The following is a 26,804-nucleotide window of genomic DNA, read 5'->3' as shown; positions in this document are numbered from 1 at the left end:
TTTATACTAATAAAAAGACAGTGGTGCTTCCGACATTCTGAAATGCTCTGAAAACCAACTTTTCCAATACTAAATACAACAAAATAACCTTCATAAAATATAACTTTTCTCCATTTACACTTTTTAAAGGATTAGTATCCTATGCTTTTCAAGCACAGGAATCTGTGAAATAACTCCTAACATGGACAGATTTTTTTTCTTTTTTAATACATAACTTAAGAGCCTGGAGAGTTTTAACTCAAGTCCAGTCTCCAAACAAGGAATATTCTTGTTTACTTTAAAAATGGAAACAACATATAGTTCCATTATAATTGTTAAAAAGTTAGCTTTACAAACATGGGAATTTTAATTTAAAAAAAAATTCTTAACAAAACTATACAGTGTACAAATTACTGTCTACAAGGTAGGCGGTTTGTGAAGAAGACCTTTCGCTCTTCTTGCTACTCGCAGCTTCACAGATTCATTCACATATTTTTTTTTTAAATGGAGCTGCCCACCCGAACATTACCCCATAACTATATTGCTATAATTACGATTTTTGCCATGTCTTTATGTACAGTCTCCTTCACTGCCTTATTCTTTTCTTCTCCTTAGACAAGCCCTCAAACGCTCACGTTACTCCAGAGGAAACACTTCAGAGGCACTGTGAGGGGTGGGCTGGAAAGCAACGCAAGGAAAGTCGAACAGTGCCATGGAGCCAGGGGCTGGAGACGCCACCCCCTACTGATGCCCTTGGGTGACCTTCACCATCCTGTAGCTCTGCAGTTCTGGGGAGGGGAGGGGCGTGCAAGACCTGCAAGAGGGGGCCCTTAGTCACAAGATACTTCCTGGTAAAAAGAGAAGGAGGCCAAAATGGATTTGAGATTATATAGAGAGTAGGATCTTTTTAAAGAGTTTTATCTCAAAGGGAAGGGAGAAAAAAAATGATTTTAAAAAAAGCAACACTTGAACTAGGCTTCTGTATTCAAGAGGCAGGCAGGAATACCCACAGTGTGTAACTTCTGCAGCTAGAGCTGCTCATTCACTGGCAAAAATTTTAAAAAAGAGAGCAAGTCTGCTCTTAAAAAAATACTGTGTGTCCTGTGAGGTGGATTTGTTCACCTATTAGGTTGAAGAGACCTGAAGAGCTTGGCTGAGATGATCTGTTTTCTACCAGGGCAAGTCATCACAAAAATGACTGAACTTACTTTTGAACTTGCACTGCAATGATCCTGCTGTGCTTTTCAGCATTGGGGCTATCAAACTGAATGGGCTAATCAAATACAATTCTCAGGCCCATAAGCATTGTTCTAAAGTCTTCGTCATTAAATGATATGCGGTGAGAACAATAGACAGTTTATTTTATTAGGCCATGGCCTGGGGGAAGGGGGTCAGGGGGCTCCTCATGGCAGCCCACCATGCGTCACTAATTCTAAAAGAGTTTCCTTCTAGTAATGAATTCCCTCAATGGAACTGGGGGGCAGTGGGAAGAAGTAAAGTAGAACCAGCCTCCATTCACCCTCTAGCCCTCCAGGGAAATTAAATCCAATATATATTTGAGGTACCATCTCTTTAAAAAAAAATCCCATCAGCCTCTAATGGGCTTAATTCATCCACAGGAAAATTCATTTCTTAAAATTCTCTATTTCCCTTCTGCTTGGGTTCTCAGTTTAAAAGGGCAGGTAAAATGAAAACTTAACAAGATTTATTTATTTTTTGTTGTTCTTTAAAAATTGAACTTTGATTTTAATCAAAGTTAGAAGTCCAAATACATTTAATAATAGCAACCCTCTGTTCAATCTTCTGGATATTTAAATAATATATCTTTTTTTCCAAGCGCACTACCATCCACTTGAAGTAGTGAGACACAGGTAAATCACAGACTACCGTTCACAAAATGAAGAAATGGGGAAGAGAAGTGGTGGGGAAAGGATATGAGAGCGCCCCCTCCAGCAGGATGGCAGATTTTAGAGGAGAAAGTAGACTGAGGTGTTAAACCCCCAAAGTCGAAACATCTGCTAGATGCACTTTTCAACAACTATCTTTGCCAAATATGAGACAGGCTCATTCTCCACTGTGGATCCGAAACTTTCAAGGAAAACGACCACCCCCAACAACAACAGAAAGATAAGACCATTTGTTTTAAGCCAAGTCTGCCTCCAGGAGAACTGGTTGTGTTCACTTGTTTTTACTCCTGTTTGTTGTTATGAAAACCAGAAATGAGTTCAGCTTGCACCCCAGGTGGGGAGTTCGAGAGGGGGAAACCTGTGTTTAAGTTGAAGTTTGTCACAGTAGGCAGAACAGTCGCTTTGCAGCCCAGGCCCATCTCAGGGTGCACTGCTTCACAGCTACACTGTAAAGTGTTAAAAATCCTCCCACCCACCCCAGAATATATATATATGTATATTAAAAAAAATCCCCTGTCCATCTCTCAGTACACAAAAGGACCTCATCACACTGCAAAAATAGCAGTACCCACTTTGGTCAATTAAAACAAACAAACAAACAAAAAAAGCATACATTATTTTTTTTAAATCTGTGTACTTACCTATAATAACCAATACAGCTAAAAGCACTACCTACATAGGCAAAACTTGGTATTGCATAATTCGTATAAATTTGAAACCCCTCCCCCCCAAATATTAATTGGAAGATGAAAAACATGAAAGGTTAATAGAAAAAACACCAAAATACTGAAAATATTGCTGGTCGATTACAATTTTTAAGCGGCAACTATACACAGCCATGATATGCTTTATAAATGTGAGATAAAGGTATAACTGTCTAAAAAATCCATGATGTCACACATTTTTCTTCGTCTGGAGTACAAAATATTTTGTCATAAAAATGGTAAAGATTTAAAATGATAATAAATGCAGCAAAACAAGTGTAGTGATGTCACTTTTTTGTGTTTTTTTGTAGTTTTTTTTTTGTTTTTTGTTTTTTTAGATTTCAAGGCAAGGCACGTAATGTGGACATTATATCTTCGTGCAAATTAGGATTACTGGAAAGAGTATTTTTAATTAAAATTTTAAGAGACAGAGAGGCAAAAATGTGTCTGCCCATGCACACTACAGATCTGTCAATACAAGAAGTTTGTTGAACAAGGCTAATGTCTGAAAGCACCATGCAAGTATTCAGCACCCTGATTACATCTGTTTTCTCAAGAGTGCGTTTTTACATCCTACACCCTGGCATTCCCAGTTTGTAAACTGTAAGCTTTACCCTTGTGACATGGATTTGCCTGCCTCTTTGTCTCTAGAATGCAGATTTTATAGAACCTTTTGTACACCCTATGGGTTCTTGATGCAACCAGTAATTTTAAATAAATAAATTCTACCTCCAAGGAGGCTGCAGCTAAACCAACATAAGTGCTGTGTTTTCATTAATTTTTTTTTTTTCCTCAAGCACATGATTTGTCTTGATTTAATGCCTTTTTACTGCCCTCAAAAACTGAGGGGAAAATAAATTCGTTCAAAATTCTCTTAAATTCTTTTTAATCCCCTCAATTTAGAGTCCAAGGGCTGAAGGACTTATAATCATGATTCCCCTTTAGATATAAATTTATAAATTGCACTTGCCTCTGTTAAGTGTTTCTTTTGTGGGGAAAATATTATATTAATTTTTACTGTTGCATGCAGAGATAACACTTCACCTACAAAGAGGCATTTCTTCCATAGAGCCTTTTGTGTTCAAACTGTTTTTTTTTTCTTTTTTCTTTTTTTCCTTTTTTTTTCTTTTTTTTCCTCTTTTTTTCTTTTTTTTTTTTTTAAGATTTCAAACTGGGTTACACACTGGAAAAGGCTGGGTTAAGGGCCAAAATTTAATAAATCTGTACTGATAACTAAAGGCTACAGAGATTTCATATATATTTCTTTTAACTTTTAGAAATCAGAGTGCTTATAAAACGGCTGGCTCATGGCTCTGTCACGCCCAGCACCTCTGATGCCGCCTCCTAGCCTTCGTTGGTGAGATAACCAGGAATAGTGATTCCATGCGTAAACAACAAGATACTAAACCAATAAAACTAGCTTATCATGCAAATATTAAGGCATCTAGAAAGTCAGGTAAAATATATTGTCATAGAGACAGAACATCTATTTCCCAGCGGACTTCATGTAACAAAGGCTACTTTGCAGGGGCTGCGAACTACCATCAGTGAAATATCATCGACCCTTTTTATGTCATTACAGTTTCAACCTTAAGGGAATTAGTGATTGTAAGTGCTGCGATTGCTGGTCTATTATCTTCTTTCTTCAGTTTCCTTCCTTTCTCCCTTTTTGTTCTGTTTGTTTTGTCCAGTCTTCCTCTTTTCTTTTTTCTAAAAAAAATTCTTAAACTAGTGTTGTATTTCATTTTTTCCCCTCAGTTGCTTGTTTCTGCTTGAAGGAAAGGTTCTCCGATTATGTTCAAACCGTAATTTTGGACATTTGCCGGTAGGATGGGTGTCCTATTTGATACTTGGAAAGGAACCAAGCTAGCCCAGGTACCAGGACTGTTGGCAGGAAGGGGGCAGGAGAGGGGCAGGAGGGAGGGAAGAGAAAAAGAAAAAAAATACGTTAAAATCTATAACAATACTAGAGACATAAATTCCATAGGCATCAAATTACTACTATGACTTTTCCAAATTAAGAGTCTAATATGAGATACATGTGCTTATAAATTATACGTATTATGCATATATAAACTACATGGTCTATTTCTTTTACAGATGCTAAGACTATTGTGAGGCAGAAAATATCTCAAGTAAGACTCATCCACAGGTAAGCGCTAATTGACTGAGAGAGGATATTCTTCCTAAAATATTTGGTCCGTTTTGATGTAAATATGGTATGATTTTCTGTCAAGAAGAAAAGAGCAAATCTACAACAGCATCGATATATTTTGCAAGTTATATTCTGATCTTGTTTTAATTCACAACAGTTGTGATGTATTTCAGTTTTTTTTACCTGCCTGTTGGTTGAACTAAATTGAAAGCCATAATGAAAATGATTCCTTTTCCCTCACAATAAGAGACAGTATCTTTTCCAGGAAGGCCAGTGCATAATACTTAGTTTGAAGCTGGCAGCAGAAACCTTTTCCTCCCTGTCGGTCATGTTTCCACATCCCAGCTGCTCCGAGTTTGGGAGCTGGGAGAGGGTGTGGGCGGAGCTCCACAGGGAGTAAGCAGAGAAGAGTCTTGCCCGCCTCCAACTGACTCTGATTTCACCTATGCTGTATTTGGGGCAATTTGAAACAAAAAGTTTTGAAAAACAGTTGTCTAATTGCTACTGGCATTAGTTCAGTTCAGTTCAGTTGCTCAGTCGTGTCTGACTCTTTGCAACCCCATGTCTGCAGTACACTAGGCTTCCCTGTCCATCACCAATTCCCAGAGTTTGCTACTGGCATAATCCCTCACTAAACAAGTATCACACAGAGGGAAATAACACAAGACCTACATATCACGGACAACCCCATACCATACATTTTGAGTATACCTAACCAGATGCATTGTTAGTTTCAATATTCAACTTGGAATGAATGTCAGTTAAGTAACAGCTGCTCAAATAATCAGGAACCAAGAAAACACCCAACTGACAATTCCATACCCAGTTTTGTCATGGTCTGGCATGGAAACTCAACTTCAGTGTTTTAAATTTAACTGATCCTCTAAATTTAATTTACATTCTTTTCTTTACTTTTGGAACCAAGAAGTGAGATGGATTCTACTACTGTAGCTATCAAGCTAGACATTCTCATTTTTTTTCATATTTGAATTCCAAAGGTACAAAAACTTTATGGAATATTAACTTGAAGAAACAATTTCCCTACCCACCCACCCCCACAAAGAAAAAGCTTGGATTAAAACAAAATAACTTGGTATGTACCTTTCTTTAATTTCATGATACTTTTAAAGAAATAATTAGGGTTATTACTACATGTCTAGGTACATACTTCTGAGTTAATATTTTAATAGGAAAAACCTTACAGTAACCTCTTATGCTCAAAGGATTTTGTGATTAGACTATGAGCTCCATAAAAACAAAGTCCATTCTCTTTTTGTTCTCCATCTAATCCAGTACTTAGTACATTATAGGTGCTCAATAATTTTTGGATAAACAAGAAAGTCAATTAAATATTCCAAATCACACCCAACTATTTATCTTCTAAAAGTGTTGCTCATAATCACATAGTTTCATGAATACACTGCAATTTGGCCCTCTATGATAAGAAAACTGGCATCTCTGGACTTAAAATGAGAGATGTTCCATATTAACACAAATTAACTATGCAGGAGTAACCAAATAATACTTGAAACCAAAAACTGACACTAAAAAGATATGTCATCATCAGATGAAAAATCATAATTCTACAGAATAAAAAGTTGTTATTGAAACTTTTTCTAAGAGACTTCATTGTTTTCACATATTTCTTTCTTCCCACACACATCTTCAACAAGTACTTCTGCACTTTGCATCACTGATTGGGAAGAGTGTTACATGACACATTATTAAATATTTTCCCTCTACTGCCCTTCTGCTGTCCTTAGTTATATAGTGCTACAATAGCACTACCTCATATCATAATTTTCTGTACCTATGATTACCTTACTGACTAAAAGGTAAGCTCTGTAAAGAAAATGACCTTATCAATCCTCTTTACTGGCCATAGCTGATGCTCATCATTTCTTAACAAATAAATGACTAAAATGGACCTCCTTATTTTATAACCTAAAGCAGGAAGCATGTATGAAAAACAAAAAGACTAGCTCAAATGGACAGTCCTTGACAGTAAAAGACAATGTCAACAACAAGCGAATCACTTTGCAAAATTAACGAGTCCCAAATTAAATGGGCTCTAGGAAGTCATTTAGAAACTACATACTATAGGAAAATAAAGTGTATTTTAATGCTTGAAAATAGATGTGGCTCTTAAATGGAGAAGTTTACCAATTAATGGTGGAAAAGATAAAAATTCAGGGTTTAATTTGCAATAGCTTTCTTACTCAGTTCTTTAGAAAAGACATGTATTGTTACCTTTGGAAAATCCTCAGTAAAAATAAATAGATGCTAGTGACTAAAAGGACTCTTGCTGCACAATATCTAACAAATTCAATTTAGATGTTTATTTAAACCTTTCGAACCGCCCATCCTACATTATGACCATGTCAAAATTGCAGTGTGTGATATATTTGTCAATACTGTTTATGAGTCTTTGGGGAGAAATAAATCTCAGACATTAACACTGTGCAGACCCCATATATGAGTTTATAAGCCTCTTATTGCCAATTTGGAGGTTAAACTCGGAATTATAAGCACAGATATTTTTAGAAATTTTTGGTAGTACCGTTGAAAAAAATCTGGTAAAACTAACTCAAAGATTATAATAAAGAAAAATGTTTAATCAAACAAAATAACCTAGATCATTTAATTTCAAAAAACAATGCCTCAAATTGTACAGTTTTTTGGGTAAAAAGGTAACAGTGCTTTTTAAATATCAAGTCTCTCTACATAAGTCAATGCCAATAATCACCAGAATGGATAAAATAAACACACTTTCATATTTATGTACATATACCAACTAGTTATATGTAAAATGCTTTCTGATTTTAATTCCTAATAGAATGAAAATTATATGGACTTAAATTTTCAATCCAATAATCTGTGTCTCTATTAAGAGATAAGAATACAGCTGAAAGATTTCAAAATATTCAAAGTCAAATTAAGGTTTTCAGCAGTATATCTTCAAGCACACACATACTTGGACTTTAAATTTTCCATTGCCAAATCACCTTTTTCTTAAAAGGCAAACAGAAGATGAGCATGACTGAAAGCACATCTTTAAAAAATATATATACCTGCCATATTAGTAAAAGAAAAAAAAAGAAGAATACAAGCACTTCGTGGAAAAATCAGGCACCAAGAAAAAAACCCCAAAGATTTCGACAATACCACAACACACAGCAGAATTCATGCTAGTGACTCCTACTCTATATATGCTTTCAGTGTGCACTGAGATATTTCATTAAAAACGAATAAAAGTTAAATAAAAATTCTATTTAAAAATTCAATACATCTGACCTCACGGATAATATTTTCATATGATTCTGGTCAAATATATGATGTGGTTGATCCCCAGAGGGAAGAAGCAAACAAACAAATTACATTAATGGTGGCTGATGGTATGGCTTCATTTTATTCTGATCAGACTCTCTCGGAAGCATTGTGTTTCTTCCCTGTATCACTCTTCAAGAGAAACAAACTGTATGGCATTACTTTGGTGAAAAAATACACCAAATTATGTCATTTGAAAACAGGCAAAGGGAGACAGGCAAGACATGATAGTTGAGTTGAAAAGAAATATAGATATCTTCCATGTGGTTCCAGTAGACAGAATTAGCATACAGGGAGAAACCTTCAGAAGATAATCACGCTGATGGCCTTCTATAAATAAGATATCATCTTGGGTGTTTCACACATCCTATGTCACTTAATCTTCTCAGAGAATTATCGACATTGCCATCATTATCCCCTTTTCACAGATGAGAAAGTTGAGGCTTCAACTCACCCAAAGTTACCCAGCAACATCTCAGATGTGAATTAGTTCTATCTGATTCCCATGGCCGTTTAACTATTACATTGCTTCCCTGGGAGGTTAGACATTAACCAAACATTTAAAAGAACTTTTGAACACAGTTTTCTAAAGGCCAAACGTATTCGCTTCAAGAGACAATGAATTTCCCATGGCCCACACTGCTGGATCATAACCTGGCTAGTATTGCAGCAGACTTGTGCACAGAACATGCGGTTGGTCTAGGTGATCAAACAGCTCTGAAATTTGATATATCTATCTATCTCCTTTGAAAACAAATCCAGTTCAAGTTCTATTAGAGGGACCTTATGGTGAGGATTAGGGAGGAAGAAGATACCCACTTCTTAAAAATGATACACTTTTTATATATTTAAAATCGAGGACAAACTGGATAAAACTGTTAGTCTTTGCATCCAGAAGGAGTAAAGAGACAAAGAATGAAAGTGAGAAAACTCCTTTGGGCGAGTCAAAAGTCGATGGTTGTGCTTTTTAAAAGTTATGCATTCTGTGACTGTGTATTCTAGGCCAAAAAGGATGAGGTTCTTAGCTTTTAACTTGGTAACAACCCAAGAACCACGGGGCACAAAAAAAACCATATATGGAATCATAAGTTGAGTAAAAAACCAAAGACATAGGCTTCCTTCAATTATTCAAATTGAAGAATGGCAAATTTCAACGCGCATCTGCTAATGCGCTAGGCAACCCACGTGTCAAACACGTTATAAAATGTCAAAGTATCCAGTGTTCTAATATTTTGAGGGGACTAATCATATCGCCTATTCAGATTTTGCATACTGATTTAATCTTAAGACTACCACATCTGCTTTAGAGACTGTACTCTTTCAAGAAGCTTAAAAAATATATTACAGGAATGAAGCACCGAGAACTGTATATGCTCACACACACCTAAACTGTACCAGTAGCCACATTACTTATAGATAGCAATAAAAATAAGCAATGGCCCAGAAAGCATGAGATAATAAGTAAAATAAATACTTTCATTTAAAAGCAAGATTTGTCCTTAGTTCCACCGTTCCTGTTTCAAATACCCCCAAGACGGAAAGTTTATTATTTCCTTGGCTAACTGTTCCTAATTTTGTTTCCATAACATCAACACACAAGTATTAGTATCTCTCCCCAAATGCACAATAAACACTTTTCCTATCAACAGCTAAAATCTGCTGGAAAAACCAATCAAGAGCAGTATAATTAAGTATCAAGTCAAAACCATGCTGTCCTGGATGTGTGCATTTGGACTGGCAGCTTATTTCGATATAATACAAACGCTACAGACTATGTCTTGTGAAAAAAATGCCCACTTAGGCCAGAGGAAGGAATATAGGAGTGGTATTTAAGTACCCATATATTTACAAATTATTAAATTATTACATAAAAATAATATATCTAATAACTCATTAATGTATTAGAGCAAAGAAAGCAGTATTTATTAAATATACCAGTTACTACCATTTACAGAGTGTGTCCTATTTGCCAGGCACTGATCTATGTGCTAGAGCTAATTTAAAGTTTTCAAATCTCATTATACATCTATAAGAAAAGTATGATTATTATTCTAATTTTACAGATGAGGAAACTGAAGCTGGAAAATTGTGTCTTGCCCAACTCCTGCTGTTAGGCTGTAGAAGCCAGAATTTGAAATCTAGCAGTGTGGTTCTAAAGCCTACATTCTTAACCATTATACTTCACCGCATCTCCCTCTTTTGTGAGACATATTATTTATATTACTAAGCAAGAATTCATAATTTCCCTGAATTATACAAGGGATTTCTATGAATTAAGGTCCATATCATTTAGGCACAATGGAATTCCCTAAAAAGTATAACTTTTCAACACAAAAAAGTGTATTTTGTTTGTCTAATTCCAGATTCTCCTCATCTGAGGACAATAGTTGCATTTTCTGATGCATATACAGATGTTGCTGTCTGTAGCTTGCTCGCTTGCATTCCACTTCGGATGCAGCTAAAACCAGAAGTGAAATATACAAAGTGCTTTGCACAGGTCTTGGGTTTCTTCGATTTATTTCCCCATTTTTTAAGGATCATTATTACCATTGGAATGATCCTATTTGCATGCAAGATGATTTCTAATGATTGTTACTATTTGTAATAATCTGTTTCGGAAAGCTCCCTGGCTGGCTCTTACCTGAACTGCAAAGTACTCTTGTGGGCTCTCTGGGAAACACCAAATATCATAAACTGCAGGTGGCTCATGGAATTATTCTAACTGCAAGCAATAGCACTTCATAGTAATGAAAGAGAAATGTATTTGTTTCTTAACTAAGTAGGTAAATAGCTTGCTTTATTGCTCCTCTTGGGGGACCAACGATTTTGAAAATAACATATCAAATCGGTAGGCCATCAAGGCTCATTAATTTATATTCAGTTGTTTCAGATGTGTTTTGTTATCACGGCATGCTGGATGGCATGTTAAATTTACCATGTGTGAGTACTAGCATTTTCTAAGTGAAATAATGGTATATGCCAGTGAAATATGTTATTTAATCAACAGCACAGGGCAAGAAGAGTCCTTATATATGCAGCCACTGCAGTTAAAGGTCTAACGTGCTCATTCTAATGTCTGTACCATTAGCAAACAGCTCTTACAAAATCCTAGACCTTTCAACAAGGTAATCAATATACTTGAGAGTAATAAAAACTTATTTCCTTAAAATGTTTAGCCATAAGTAAGAAAAACACTCTTCCCCTAAACTGGCCAAATTTAAAAAACAAAACTATGTTAGATACTTTTTGTGTTTTAGAACTGAAAATGGTAGAGAATCATTATTGTAAATAAATTACAGTATACAGACTCATATGTATATAACAATTTATGTAGCTGTGGGAGGTTTTAGCCAATTAAAAATATAGAATTATCAGGATCAAAGTAGTGATTTGATCTCCTCCCATAGAGAATCCTGTGTGTGGATTTCCCTCCTCCTTCTCTAGTCTGTATTCCTCTCTGTCCCCGGCTCCTTTTCAGGGCTATTGTTACAAGTGCTACAGCCCCCTTATTAGCATATGTGAGTCTTCAACAGCAGACAAAATTCTCTACAAAAATAGTGCCTCCAAATAGTGTCTTTCACTAGAGAAAATCACCCTAGGCATACTAAATTAAATAGAAATGTAAGTTTTACACAAAAGCAAAATGTGATCTTTCCCAGATAATTTTCCTTTAAAAGCAAAAATCAGTTGTTATTTGCACCATTTCACCTCTAAAAGACAGAATTTTTTTTTTTTTGGTATCAGAATTCTGAAGCATAAAATCACAGACGATTAAGGAATTGAACATGTTTTTATGTTATGCCTGCTACTCTGTTCACATGTACAAAAAACCTTCTGTCATAAAACAAAAATTAACAAAGGAGAGAATAACTGTAAATTTCTACAATTTCTAAATATTCAAAATTTGTCTTCTTCAACGTCTTAAATTTTTGCCTTTTTCTCCTTTTGTAGTTTCTTATTACATTTATTACCCTGTTTACTCAATTCATATACTTTGTCATCTAAGTAAATTTGACTAAAAACACACTGTATACTTCCTAATAACACTAGCAAACATGAGAATGGAAAAAGGAAATTATTAAAGGGTGCGTTGGCCAGTAACAGAGCTAAATTTCTTGGGAAATTAGTATATATGTAAATATGGCACTTTCCATTAAACATCTTCAAATAAAGTAGGTGTTTAATGTACTTCTTTCATCACAAAGGGTTAATCAGCAAGGTTGACATTTGGGAATTTTCTGCATCATGCTCCTCCCTCTCCCCTAGTGCAGCCAAAAATCATCTGACAGGAAACGTAAGATTAAGTTTGTCCTACCTAAGCGAACAAAGAGTGCTCTGAACAGGCCACTCGTTTACTGCAGAGCGGGAACTTTTCTAATCCTGCTGGAATCTGCAGTGCTGCTCAGAAAATATCGTGGAAAAAGTTGTTTTCTTTCCTCTGACATCTTGTCTGTGGTCATCCCATTTCAGTCACACTGCAGATCCTGCTGCTTCTCCCATGAAGGTTAACGTAAAGCTCCAAACATAATCATGTGGAAAATGGACATTATTGATTCCTACGGTCCATTGTTCCCCTATCCTAAGTCCCTGAAGTTCAAGTTCAATCTGGAATTACATCATGTCTGGTTTCTCCTGGTTACCAGACGGCTTGAGACGTGACCACAGCTACAGAAAAAACAAACAGCCTTCTTCACGCTTCGGCTCCCCTATCGATTCAAACGTAAACTTTTTTTCTTTCTCTCAAGTATGCTTCAAGTATGGAGCATGGTTAATTTAGAGATTAAGTTCCAAATTAGATTATCTAATGGCATCTTAATGGATTGCTGACCCATTTCCTGTGGGATGGCAGCATGCAAGTCTGGCTGGAATACAATTAATTTCTTAGGAAGTCTTCTGAAGAGTTTCCTAGATAAAAAGGAAACGTGTTGTGCAAATCTTTCTTTACAAATGGAGAAAGTTAGGCAAAACGGCAACAAATCCCCAATGTATTTTTCAACAGCCAGATTACAGATAACTGCGTGTGTATAAACACCAGATCAAGATTATTTTAAGAATGCTCACATTTTAATTTTTGGGTTCCTAACAGGTGCAAATAATCTTCATGAAAAGAGAGTAGTAATTCTTTTAAACAGAATATCCAAATACAAAGAGCAACACTAGTTAGCAGGTCTAGTTCCCAAACAATGGTCATGTGCAATTTTGGCTTTTGCAAATTCCCCTCCTTGAACCGGATTCTCCCATTCAGCCACCTCCTTATCAGCATTTCTATCATAGTCCCAGAGTGGTGCTAGGGACCCAGAATGGTGTGTAAAAAGTTGAACATTTTGAATACACGTTAGAGCTGACAGCTGAAAAGGAAATTCAGCACTTTGAGAATAAAGCTCCCCCCAGGAACTCCAGGAACAACCCAGCTGTTGTACTGTAGTTATGTGTCAAGATAACAAACTGAAAGCAGGAAATGCTAAGCTGGTGAATTTGTAGGGATGGTCTACATCTAATGTAGAAATACAAGTTAACTCTTAACATTACCTAAAGCCAGTACAGGGGTTTAGGGGAGAACGGATACACGTATATGTATTGTTAAGTCCCTTCACTGTTGACCTGAAACTGTTCACAGCATTGTTAATCAGCTATATCCCAATACACCAAAATGTTTTTGGTGTTAAAGCCAGTACACACATCACCCGCATCATACACATGTCATGTGTTTGTACATGACACATGTATACACACATACATGCACGCACATACCCATGCGTACACGTGCATGTACATGCACACCATTTATGCACACACATTATATGCATATGTATATTTTACATACAAACATAATTTGCAACACAATAGTGAAAATTATTTTGTTTAAATATTCATTCTTATGTCATTGAGGACATATTTTACATAGAAAAGTTTAAAGGATGAAGCAATGAAAATGGGACAAGTTTGAGGAGAGGGTTTTGCAAATAGATGTAAATGTATGAAATGAATGCTATTATTCTTTCCTTTTTGCCCTCCTTCTCCTGACCAATCAGATCCAAATAATCTTTACTGGCTGCTAAATTTCTCCTGGGAAATCAAGCAACTCTCTAGAATTGCAGTAATAAACGACAATTTCTTACAAAAACATGTGTAAAGTCACTACAGAATGAAGTATTCAACTCACAGAAAGGAACTGCTAACACGTGTAACATGGAAAATAGCTGATAAAAGTCTCTTCGGTGCCATTCAATTATGGCATCAGCAGAAACACAAAAATCCCTCCAATTATTTCAGTAAAATCTTCATTTATTCATTATTTCAGAGGCTGAGCAAATGGTTTGTGTAAACATATCCTTCAGTAACACGCACATGTTTATTTTAGCCATCTGAAGGCTGCTGCTATGTTTATAGAAGCCATCAGACACATACAGCCACTCACTTGTGGCTTTGCCTTTTCTTGAAAGAGGTGAAGGGGGAAAAGAGGGACTGAAACAATAAATCCAGTTTCTCTTTTGCATAAAGTACTCCCTCCAATGTTTTAAAATAACTTCTGTTTATATTATTCTTGGATTGTCCTGTGGCTTTCTTGTTCATTCAAATATATTGCTCTTTCATATTTGATAGTACAAGCTATGTTCTGGCTATAGCTTCAAGAAAGCAAGCCAGTTAGGGAGTTAACGGCTGTATTTGTTTATACCCACATAACTCACAGATATAACAGTGTAATTTGTCCACATCAGAGGACAAAGCACAGACACAACAGTACTCTCATGAACAGCATAAGCAACTCATCACCTATTACCCTGCTAAGAGCTGAGCCCCTCCGGACTCACGCAGAACTGAGCACTCTGCCAAGGGATTTAACTCTGGGTTAACTGCAGTACCTGACCTTTGAGTTAGGGGGAAAAAAAAATCACATTTTCAAGATGCAAGCAACACACACACACACACACACACACACACACACACACACACTCTCAGCTCTCAAAATTCTAAGGTCAAAACAACAAAACACCTTCAGGGTTGCAACTTAATAAGTCTGTGAAAACTTTCCAAAGGAGTCAGCTTCAGTTTTGAAAGGAATGTTTATACACTGGGATTGGGGGATGCATGGAGAGAGAAGAGGATGGAGGAAATCTTCCAGCTTTGATTTATGCTCGAATAGCTCCCTGGGCACTGCCATTTTCAGTCCCGAAGAAGAAACTGCCTTTGACATGGAAACACCTCTACAGAACGATGGGCACAAAGCAGAAAAGAAGGCGACCATGGACAGTGATTATACCAAGAAGGTAATGGCAGCAAACAGCAATCAAAGTAAAACCAAACACTTTCTTTGCCTTGTTCTCTGCTACTGCAAAGTCTCCAGCGGTCCACAACAAAATAACCTGATCTTTTCTTTATTCCACGAGGACAGAGGCAAATGATTTAATTTATTCAGATCCTTAGAAAGTTGTAGCAATGGCTGGAAGATTTTAGATGTCTGTTATCTACTTTAAAAGTAATAGCGTTACAGACATTTCTGATTTTTTTAATATCTTTTTTTCAGAAAAAAAAAAACTATTATGCTTCATAAATAACTGTAAGACACATATTATAAACCATGCATAAATGATGCATATGTTGTACCACAGACATGGCCTATCTGTATGATCAAATACAGATTCTACTTGTGCCTATTTTGGATAAGTATAACAAAGCAAAGCAAGCTGCTATCTCCTCTCAGTTCATTTATTCTGAACTGTAGGATACTTTTATTTTAAGAATGGTGAGGGTGTGTATCAGTCATGCAGTGTCTGGGACTGCCCACCACAGAGTTTCAATAAATATCTGTTGAATGTATGAACGTTTCACCTGCTATTATCAATTATGTGCCCCCCTGAATCATGATAAAAAGGGAAGAAACAAACCAACTACCTTTGTCAAGCTTTTTGAAGCATTAAGGCCATTCTACATATCATTATCTACTAATCCCCAGAAATTATTTTGGAGAGAAAAAATAAAATCCTAAATGAATTTACTTTTTTCCTGAGTGATTATGACCTGAAGCTGATGACCACACCCACTTGTCACCAGGAAGGTGATGTGTAAGATGAACAAAGCTCTCTTAAGAAACGAGTTTAGTCATCATACTAATTCACCGAGCCCCTGTGTTCTGCGATCATTCATTGTCCACTCACCTTTTCTGTTTGGGAACATCAATTTTTGAGTTGAAACATTACTAGGAACTAGGTGCAGTTACGTTTAAGTCTCCAGCAATTTATACCCTCATTTCACTTTAATGTACTTTAGCAATACTACCCAGTTTTAGGTAAGTAAATGTCAGTCAGTAACCCACAGATTTGGAAACTCACACAGCTACATCCACATTAAAAAACACAGGCACTTGCCATCTAACTTGAAATTTTTTCTAAATACAGTAAGGATTATATGTAGAAATGGGCCATTTAGCCAACCAACAGAACATGGAATGTAAGGATAAATAAAATTATATCCAAACACTGTGTTACCAAGTCAAATCAACTTTTAAAATAATAACAAAGACTATTTAAATAAATAAATAGTTTATCTTCTTTCACTGAGTGTATCTTTTCTTTCTAAGTATACATTGTATTTTTTTTCAAATGGACAAATAATATAAGCTTCATGGAAAAAAAAATCAAAAAGGTAAAAATTTATACATTTTAAAGTGGATGTTATAGTAGTCTCTAAAAAGAGGAAAAGTCATATGGCATTCATTTCAGACAGTGAATTTAAAAAGTCAACAAGCTTTTAAAACAGAATCTAACTAATTTTCTTAATTTTTACCTGAGTAAAAAGTGGAAATTTTATTAATTTCTTTCTTTGAAACTCTACTCTTTTTTTCCTATCAAGCATATGAAAATGCTTTTACAACCAATACTAGAGAATGTACTTTTAACATAGGGATGCTCAGTAAAGAGAACATGACAATCAGAGAGGAGATGGAAAATTACGTTGGCTCTACTTGTGTTGAACTCCTTATGGGGTTACCTCAGTCTTCTATAAATTTTTATCTCATTACATATGATTATATCATGAATTTTAATCATTTAATTTGTCAATTTGACACAATTTGTTCTTTACTGAAATAATTCATAAGAAGTTGAATTAGCATGACCTACTTTCTAAAACCAAAAACGAGACACTATCAAAACTACTTTCAAAAATGAAATTTTAGAGTGATCATCTCAGCCAACCAAATCAATTCTCAGTGATTCACATCAAGGTACAAACAGAAGTTAAAAAATTTTTTAAACCAAATTCCTTCTCTAGCTGTTGATTCCAACAATCCCCACCCCTCCACACATACACTGCAATTCATGAGTGTTGCTAATAAACAGTTAAATTGACTAATCTGAACATTATTTTATCTTTCCTCCTTTGAGAAGGGAGTAAATGAGTCTAAAATGACTTAAAGTTAACAGTAAAGAAAAAAAGCTGAAATGAGAAAAATCTATAATGGGAAAAAGCCAATATTTTACCCTCAGATAGCTGAAAAGTCTTCCCTAAAACTATGATTTCAATTTTCATGTCCTAAATCTAAGTGCCAAATAACCTCCTCCCCCTCCCCACCCCACCCTCACCAATATTATAAACTGTTGACAACATCTGACAGCACTCAGAAATTCCAATCATTAATTACTATTTGCTCTAGTCTCCTATTAATTTGAAGTTATATCTCAATAAGAAATAAGGAGGAAGAGGGTAGGGAAAGAGGAATGGTATAGCTAAAACAACTAAAATTTTAATATATACTTTCTGTAAAGCTAGTTAGAAACAAACACTGTAGCTCATGTAATTTTTAGGTGTAAGTGTAGGGTTGGAAATAATTAAAATGTTACCTTTGCCAAGTAATTCCCAATGTATCCTCACTGGTACTGGGGTATAAATGCCTGCCGTTTTGATTCATGGTCCAGTCACAAATCCTCAGCTGTCAATTGAAACCTAGCAGTCAGATATGGATCGAGCAGTACTACAGTTTTTAGTATTTAAATGAACACATGCAAACTAGTACTGTACATGGCATTAACCTTATTTTCCCAAGAGGCAACTTAAAAAAAAAAAAAAGCAAAGAAAACCTCACTCTGAAAAGCAAAATTCCTAGAATATATTTCAGAAAAAGCTACTGCAATATGCTTCTCTATTAATTAAAGCATACAAGAGAAATAAGTGCTTAGAACATAACAATTAGACATTAATTAATTACAAAATGAGCTGAAATAAAAGCAAACGTTAATGTTCAATAGAGAGAGAGATATCTTAGAAAAAATTTTTTAAGCTTTTAAAAATATATAACATACCAAATCATCTGCACTGAGTAAAATAATCAATAACTTTAAGCATGCAGTTTGCAAAACACAGAAGACATGCAGTTTAGAGGAGAAAGGCCCCACTTTATAAACATTTCCCCTAAGTTATGATTAGAAGCATCAAGGGGTTCCATTTTAGATATTTACTAATTTTACTTAAACTGGCATTTTTTTTTTTCCATAAAGAGTTGATACTTTATTTAGTTTCTACTTTATTTTAAACTCAGAGTAATGGCATTGGAAATCCTTTACCACATTTGAATAGAGTGAGGAATGCACTGAATACTAGCTGAAACAAATTCTTCCCAGCTCTCCAAATCATCAGCTCTGCCCTTCAGAGGTTGTTCCAGTAACCCTATCCAGCTCTGTTTGGTTAACAGCTGCCCTACAGTGCTAGCAGATTTATTGAAAAGATATATTGCTTATTTTTATGCTTAAGAAAGTAAACTTATCTGGCTTTGGGGGGAACAAAAACACTGGGAAATCATGGGTTTTAATCTGTAGATAGCTATGCTGTAAATTAACTGAATCTTGCACTGAAAAGAGGACTTATTCACAGCAATCCACTAAACCTGGCGTGCTGCTTTTCAGTAAGAATTTCTAGAAGATGATGATTGGAGCCAAAGTCCCTTTAAACTTATGATAAGTTACTTTAATCCTTTCTGATAACAGTATGGCTAAAAAAAAAAAAAAGGCTATTAAGAACCTTTCCCTTTAAGACTAGTTTCTACATACTATAATAGTGATTCTGCAGTTTGAGAATATTTGGTTTTGCTTATGTTTCTACAGCTCTCTGAGGCTCAAAAATACCATCTAAAATTCCCCAAACATGCATTTTAATTATACTGAGACTTCAGGTAAAAGTAATTATATACATTAAAGAACTTTAATTAATCACATAATTAATTAGTTAAAAAGCTGAAATAGTTCACTTAATGTAGACAGTTAAAAGATATGTAAAATTTGCTTAGGATACATTTCATAAATAAGCCATGAATCAGTAAAGAAATTAAATTATAATGAAAAATATTCTTAAAATGGATCTTAATGCCTGCATGAAGGAGAAAATGTATACTTCATTCATTTTAAATCAAACTGAACAAAATTTTATGACAAGATGTTTTAAAAGTTCTCAACATGGAGCATTTAATCAGAAATGCAATGTAATTAGGCAATCTGAAAAAAATTTTTTTTCAGTAAGAGTCACTTGCCTCCTTCAAAGTGCATTCTTTTCAAGCAATACTAGGAAAACAATCTAAAAACAGTTGAAGGTGTTTGGCTTTGTATAACAATTATCTTAATGACCACTCATAGATTCTGCTCTAGTCCTAATTTTGAGTCAGTTAGATATTCTGAAGAACAGAGGGCTATATTTAGAATTACATAATTCTGCTAATAATTAATTTCAGGTTAGTTTCTATGAGCCTCTCAGAGTACACTGGAAAACTTTTCAAAAAGAGAAGCTAGCTTCACAAAGCCAAGTGAACCTAAGTATCTCTCACTGGTTGGCTTGTTCTCAGAAAATTGGGAACACTACTGTCTCCTTGGAAGAATGCATATGTAAATCAGTTTTTATGTTCATGTTGCTAGTTTTTTGCTTGTTTCTGTTTATTATTCCTACAAAATGTCCAGTAGGCAATCTTTGGCCACCTGTTGAACACTTAAAATCAACATAGTCTTAGATGTTTCTTTCCCAGCAGTAGTCTCAAAAGGATTAAACCTCACTACAGCTCTTCATTTTCAATCATATTTAAGGTACATGAGAACAAAATATCTTCTTCCAAACAGACAGTTATGCTTAAATAAACAAAAAACAACTACTGAACATATTTAATAATAACCTAAATCCCAAAGAAATGGGTAGGATATTAATTAGTGTTGATTTCCCTTCAGTTACTGAAAATATAAAATACAATTTAAATTTATTTAGCTATTTAGATTGTGGGCTGGCATTATCAACATTTCCAAAAATTTCTGAGGAGAAATATTTATACCTGCTTATATGTGATAACCTACTTAAGCCAGGTAACTTAATGAAGAACCTTTCTCTTCATTTTTTTCTTTAACTAACTTCCTTTTGCATAAAGCATCCTTCAATTAATACTTAATAAACTTCATGATTGAGCAAAATAATTAAAATAGAAACTGCATATTCACTGAAAATTTCCATGACACTAATTTCTAACAAAATCAGTTTCTAAGAATCTTGTTTGAATATGATAGTTCTGACTCAGCAAATTTTGAACAGATTCTCAGGTGATGAAAAGTTAATATTAAGTGTACTTAGGCTTCTTTTTGGAACAAGTTAAATATTGTTGGTTTAGTATGATTCAGAATTTCTAACCAAAATGGATTTTATATCAAGCTTTAAATGTTTAAAATGGTAGGTAATAATCTTATTTGAATTTAGGGTGGTGAATCCTCAATTTCTGTCCTGTGAGATAGCTGGTGTTATGTAATTTAGCTATCAATTACTTTTTAATTAAATTTAAAAATTTAATTTTAAGTGGTACATAAATATATGCCTTTCATTAACGTAAATTTTTTCTGCAAGGCTTCAATAATACCCTAGTGGTTTTTCCAATAATTTTTCCTCAAAAAATAGGAGGATACTTCCCCCCCACCCCCTGCCCCCGATAGTAACCAAATTTAAAACAGCAGGAGCAAAGTAGTTTAGAAATTTAGTTGAAGTTGTATGTTTGTAGCAACTCTTACATTTGTAACAATATAGACCCTTTGACAGACTTGACTGCATGCATATTCTTACATAAATACACAGATAAAATTTAAATTCTTTAATTTATATGTACCCACAAACATGAAATTAAATTGTTTAGACAATTAAGGAAATTTTTATATTAAAACAATTGTGCCCAGATTTCCAAAAGAAAACAGAAGGTAAGGTAAAGAAGTTAACATTAAAGAAGTTAACATTCTCCTTTAAAAAAGCTATGATTGAAGAGATGGGGCTGAAGAAGTCCAAACAACTTGAAAAGAAGGCAAGGTAAAGTTTTCACTGCAGATGTTCTTAGGATGAAGTTTCCTAAAGGCTCCGGAATGAGAACCTTATTCTAAGTCTAACTCAAATGAGTTTGAGAAAAACAAGGATGGAGACCATCTAGCTTCTTTAAAAAATTCCGCCTAAGGGGAAACACCTAAGATCTGGATCTTGTCCTAGCCTACAGAGCACTCAGATATTCATGTAGGTAGAATCAACATTGCCTGTGATTTCAGAATAAGAGTCTGTTTATTCACATGAAGGCACTCCATTGTTATTAACAGGGGCTTTTGTAAATGCCTCGCAATTAGCTTTGGGAACAAAAGAAAGAAGGTAAGAAAACGTTCTACTTTGCTGGACTCAGCAAATAGGCCCATGTACTAACAGTCCCTTATGATGACAACAGCTCTCAGTTGAACCAGTAAACCATTAAACTGTAAACAGAATAATCAACACAGGCAAATTTATCTTTTTGCTTTTTATTTTCCAACCTTACACGGACCCTCAAGGCAGAATCTTGAAAGGTGTATTTTATGTTTTTTTAGGTTTCTTCATTTTTCCGGATAGCTCCGGAAAAAGAAATAGATTTTTGGTGTGTGGAGGTGCTTTTGGGGTGGGATGCTTAAAAATATTAATCCTTGAGGATTCATACTTTCCATACTTTCTTAACTCTTAGATTGATTTTTATTTTATTAATTATCTCCCAGAGAGTAGATAAAATGACTCTGAAGGAAAAGGGTATAGCCTTAGTCAACAAGCAAAATGGTCAAGATAAAACTGTGATATAGGTGGAACTTATAAATGACACATAAAAATGAAAAAGATATACCAGGTCATCCTGGTACCTTAAAGTCACATCTAATATTACTTTCTGAAGCCTGTGCTTCTTGAATATTTAAAAACATGGTAGAATTAAGTTAAATGGGTATGCCTAGTTCAAGAGCTAAATAAACACTACTGATAATAAACTGTAAGAACTATAAAATGAAAAGTTTTTTTATTTTTAAATGGAGGCTACTTTCACCTGTAAAATTTAAGGTTTCAGGGGAACTTGGAGATCCCATAGTCTAACCTCTTCATTTTCTCTTTCCAAGATAAGAACACAGGACAGAAGGTTTCAAGGCTTGTCCAAGCCTAGACATGTCCTGCCAAGTCAACACTAAAACCACACCTCCTGAATCCTAATCCCTTTCTCACCCACCATACCAGTTTGCTTGTCATTGTTCTTTTCCTACCCTGTTTTTCATGTACAGCTCAAAAATATTTAAGGCTAAAATGTGTATAATTTTAACTCTTTATAATTTCCCTTTTCCCCCGATTCTACTTAAAGGTTCTAAAGTTAAAATTATCAGAAAAGACAATTTTCCCTTTATGAATGTGTTGATTGAAATTTAAAATTATAGTAAACATAATTTTATTTTTATGCTATCTAGAATAATTTATCTGGATATTAACATTTCATAACCAGTAAGTGAATGAATCAATGAATGATAAAGCAGACTTTGGAAGGTTTCTTTCTTTTGTTTTTTTAATTTAAGAACTAGCCAAAAAGCTAAACATTTGCATAGTCATTATTTTGAGTGAAACTTCCTCTAAATGTGTTTCCTTTCCAGCTAGCATATGTGAAAAGTGACCTCTTATCCATTTACATACCTACCCAGAAGTCATGTGATAGGGTTTTACGTCAAGCTGTCAATTATGATAACAGACACAATAAGAACAGCCCAAGTGTTGATAGCCTGCTTCCTGACTTTACTGAAAAGTTTGTTGATAGTCCACTTGTGGCCTTTCAATTGCTTGCCTTTAATAAAAGACTACCTTGCCAGAGGTTTTCATGTACCTAGCTTTGGCTATGCCATTTGTCAGGACAAATATTATAAAGAGATTTCAATGAATATCTTGGATAAATAAAAAAAATCCTACAGAGGCATTGTCTTAAAAAGGCCATTAGATAGAACAGAAATTTTCAGCGTAACAAGAAGTCCTTTCAAATTCTAGTTTCACAATTAGATCAAGAAAAGTACTGAAAATATTTTGATAGAAACTAGCCCAGTGATTGAAACTGAAATAAGAGCATCATACAGCCATGCAAGAGATGTAACATGCGGAAGCCAGGGCACCAAAAAAATCCATGCAACTAAGAAGTAATGCAAGGACTTGAGCTGATTAGGCCACTGACTCATTAATAAGTAGCATTATTAATAAGCTCTAATAATAAGTAGCATTATTATTAATTATATTAATAAGTCAGGCGATTATAATTTTGAGATATGAAAATAAGCCTTGTATCTTATACACTAGAGCTCACTTGACTTTGTTGTTTCAGGGAGGTAAAAGTGACCTTCCATTTGCTCCATCTCAAATCTATATCAAAGGTTATTTTGTACTCTAGTAGCTGGTTCCAATAGCAACCTTTTATTTCCAAACAAGAAGCTTCTTAGCTACAAACTTTTATTTCTAACCTGCAATAAGGGTTTTTTAAATATGCTGTATTGATGTATGATAGCAAGGATTTAAACTTTTATAATGACCTCACACTCAAGTATAACAGTGACCACCAAATTAACTGATTCTTTTACATTACCCAACTTTCCAGGAGAAAAAAGACCTGCAAGATAGCAAGCTCATTATGAAGCTGATCAGATTAGAAAGCCGTGCTAATTCAAGGAAGTGGTCTCATACTCACTGTTTATACTAAAATTGTTAGACTAGATTTATACAATAATACAATAATTTCTGTATTTTCTAAGCAATACCCAACACTCTGCTATATAGTTACCATTTTCCTAGGGAGATGAAACTTGGGAAATGTAGTTTCTTCATTGCCTATCATAATGAACGTGCACAGTGTATTTAGGAAGTATAAGGCAGAAAGGAAACACCACATTTTACTAAACTTCTATGAAGTTAAGCCAGAGAAGAGGTCCCTGACACTTCTGAAAAGGTAAAAAGATATTTTTCAGCAAAGGCTAAAGAGTTCAGTTTGCCAGAGACCCATGAGTTCTTCAAGCCATGACACCATCTTCCAACAGAAAAGTTAAAGAAAAATGAAGTTCCAATTTGAAGTTCTGATTTTAAGATTTCCCCCATGCCAATAGTGAATGCATTAAATAAGTCAATCATCCCAAAGAGAGTCTGGTTCCAGACCTTGAACAACACTCAAGATTGAGTTAAGAAATAGAAGAAAATTTCAAAGTTCTGATCAGCTGGCACGAGCTAATGATTATAACTAACTTCAGGGCTGTTTTTAATTGAAAATACTCAAACGGTTTAAATAAATATTTTTGAAATATTCTTTATGACTGTGTGATTTTGTTTTTCAGATTCAAATGAGATAACAAATTTATAATAGCAGTAAAATTCCTATGTCAGAAGAAACTACTATTTCAAGGCAGTTAGCAACCAGTATTGATCAGTAATAATCATTATAAAAAGGAGCACAGAGATGTATAATTACTAATAACAACTGCATGTTTACCAACTTAATGGTTATAAAAGCAAATGCTTTTAGTATTCAGATCTGCCAAAATGAACATATTACTCTTACCAGTGGAGTACAGGGTTAATTTTAATATTTTCATTCAATTTAAGAAGCCAGTGTCCTTGTAGGTTAGAAATAACTACACTGAAAGCTCTGCTTTAGTGTCATTGTGTGGAAAGATTATTTATAAGATAGTCAAAATTATCCAACAATTTTAAATTTATTGTTAACTCTAATTTATATAGGCTATATTAAAGTTCTTTTCTAAGAAAAAAATAGCACTCAACAATGCACATCAATACTTTTCATAACCTAAAAGGATAAATCTTTATAAAACAGTCGCCAATAAACTGAAGAATGTACCTGGGGACAATATTTATTCTTAAAGGGTCATGTATATTAAAAGCTAAGGGGTATGTTTAAAAGAACTCTCTCAGACTAAAACCATTGCCTTTCTAATTTTGAATTTCTCCTAGCTAATATAAAATGATTGATTACCTTTATTTCATGTACCCCTTGATTTTTCTTTTCATTCATCACTGAGTACTTTAAACCAAATGCATTTAAAACCTGCTGCTAGAAGAGTGGTCTCTTTTAAATCTTTGGAAAGTAATGAAAGGACACAGTAAATCAATCTCATTTCTGCTGTAGAAAGAATAACCTTTACTCTACTGAAGTCATTTAAACCATTTCTGTCCCTCTGTTCCTAGACAGTAAACATAAAATTTCATCTCTAGGATTCTTTTAAAATTTGAAAGGATTAAATTAAATGAAATCTTTTAACTAGAGCCTTAGTTTAGTAATATACATGTACAGTAAGATATGCATATATATTCATTTTCTGCTTGTCTTAAATTGTAGCTTATTATGAATTAGTATACCACGCTCTTTCAATTCAAAAAAGTAGCACCAACTCTTTCATTATACAAAGGACAAATTATCTGTTTTATGGTATTTAAGTTAAACACTGTATTTTTCATTATGAAACATATAATTTTTCTTCTAAGATCAATACACATTATATATTCTATAAATATATATTGCATTTGATGAATCAAGTCATATTTATATTGTAAGAGGTCTTCACTTGACATTGTCTACTTAAATAACAAGTGGTGGCCTTTGATGAAAAAAGTTTGTAGTTCTGGAACTCATATATATATTTCAATTTATGTGCTCAGAACTCTATCTAGATTCACTAATATTCTCCTGATGCTTATAAAATTTTCTTGATTTATCCTTGGACATGTGAAAGAAGTAACTTTTATACAATCAATTGTTGTGATCATAATTACAAGAGGCTCTAATGACAGTCACAAGTGATAAATTAAAAAATTAAAGCTGCCTTAAGCTAGGACAGGAGGATGGGATGATTTCTTCTAAATACATGAAAGTGGTTATCATGTTCTAAATGTGTTTGGGGCTAAAGGTTTAAATAATAAAGGCATGATTCTATGAATTAAAACAACTAAAAACTAGAGATGTGTCACAATGCAAATCCCATGATAAGAATATCTGAAAATACGTGGAATGATTTCTAAGAGAATAAGTTTCTAAATCTATAAATCCTGCATAGTTTTTTTAAAAAAAAACACAAGTAACATATACATTTTTCAAAGAGAACCATATTCTAGTAATTATAGCACATTTTATATTATAGCAATTTTAGAGGTGAAAAAAAGCAACATTTCAGAAAATTATGTTGAAAAGCCAATAGCTGGCAAAACCACTAATTATTATTTGGTATTTTCATAACTGTGTACAGATGTTTTTAGTTAGTTCTCACTCTTTTGTTTTGTTTTGCTTTTTTTAAACCTGGCAAAACGTCAAGTATCTTGAATAAGCTATCATTTTTATGATTTTCTCTGAACTCTGCATGTGGTGACCTTTAATATAAGCAGTCTGCCACCTTCGCCTGCAACTGGGCAGGATTTGAAAATTCCAAG

General features: G+C 34.4%; 1 protein-coding gene across 1 annotated transcript in view; it reads right to left on the bottom strand.

Moving 5' to 3' along the window:
- Positions 1-2,788: 2,788 nt before the first annotated feature.
- Positions 2,789-26,804, bottom strand: part of NFIB (nuclear factor I B) — a 254,906-nt gene continuing 230,890 nt past the window's right edge. The window contains exons 11-12 of the mRNA XM_052644465.1: positions 17,912-18,000; positions 2,789-4,474 (exon numbers count right to left, since the gene is read on the bottom strand). Coding sequence (XP_052500425.1) covers positions 4,345-4,474; positions 17,912-18,000 — 219 coding nt within the window. The 3' untranslated portion in view covers positions 2,789-4,344. The remainder of the gene's footprint in view (positions 4,475-17,911; positions 18,001-26,804) is intronic.

The sequence above is a fragment of the Budorcas taxicolor genome, chromosome 8 (genome assembly GCF_023091745.1).
Source record: "Budorcas taxicolor isolate Tak-1 chromosome 8, Takin1.1, whole genome shotgun sequence".
Lineage (NCBI taxonomy): Eukaryota > Metazoa > Chordata > Mammalia > Artiodactyla > Bovidae > Budorcas > Budorcas taxicolor.
This window is presented reverse-complemented; position numbering and strand designations above follow the sequence as displayed.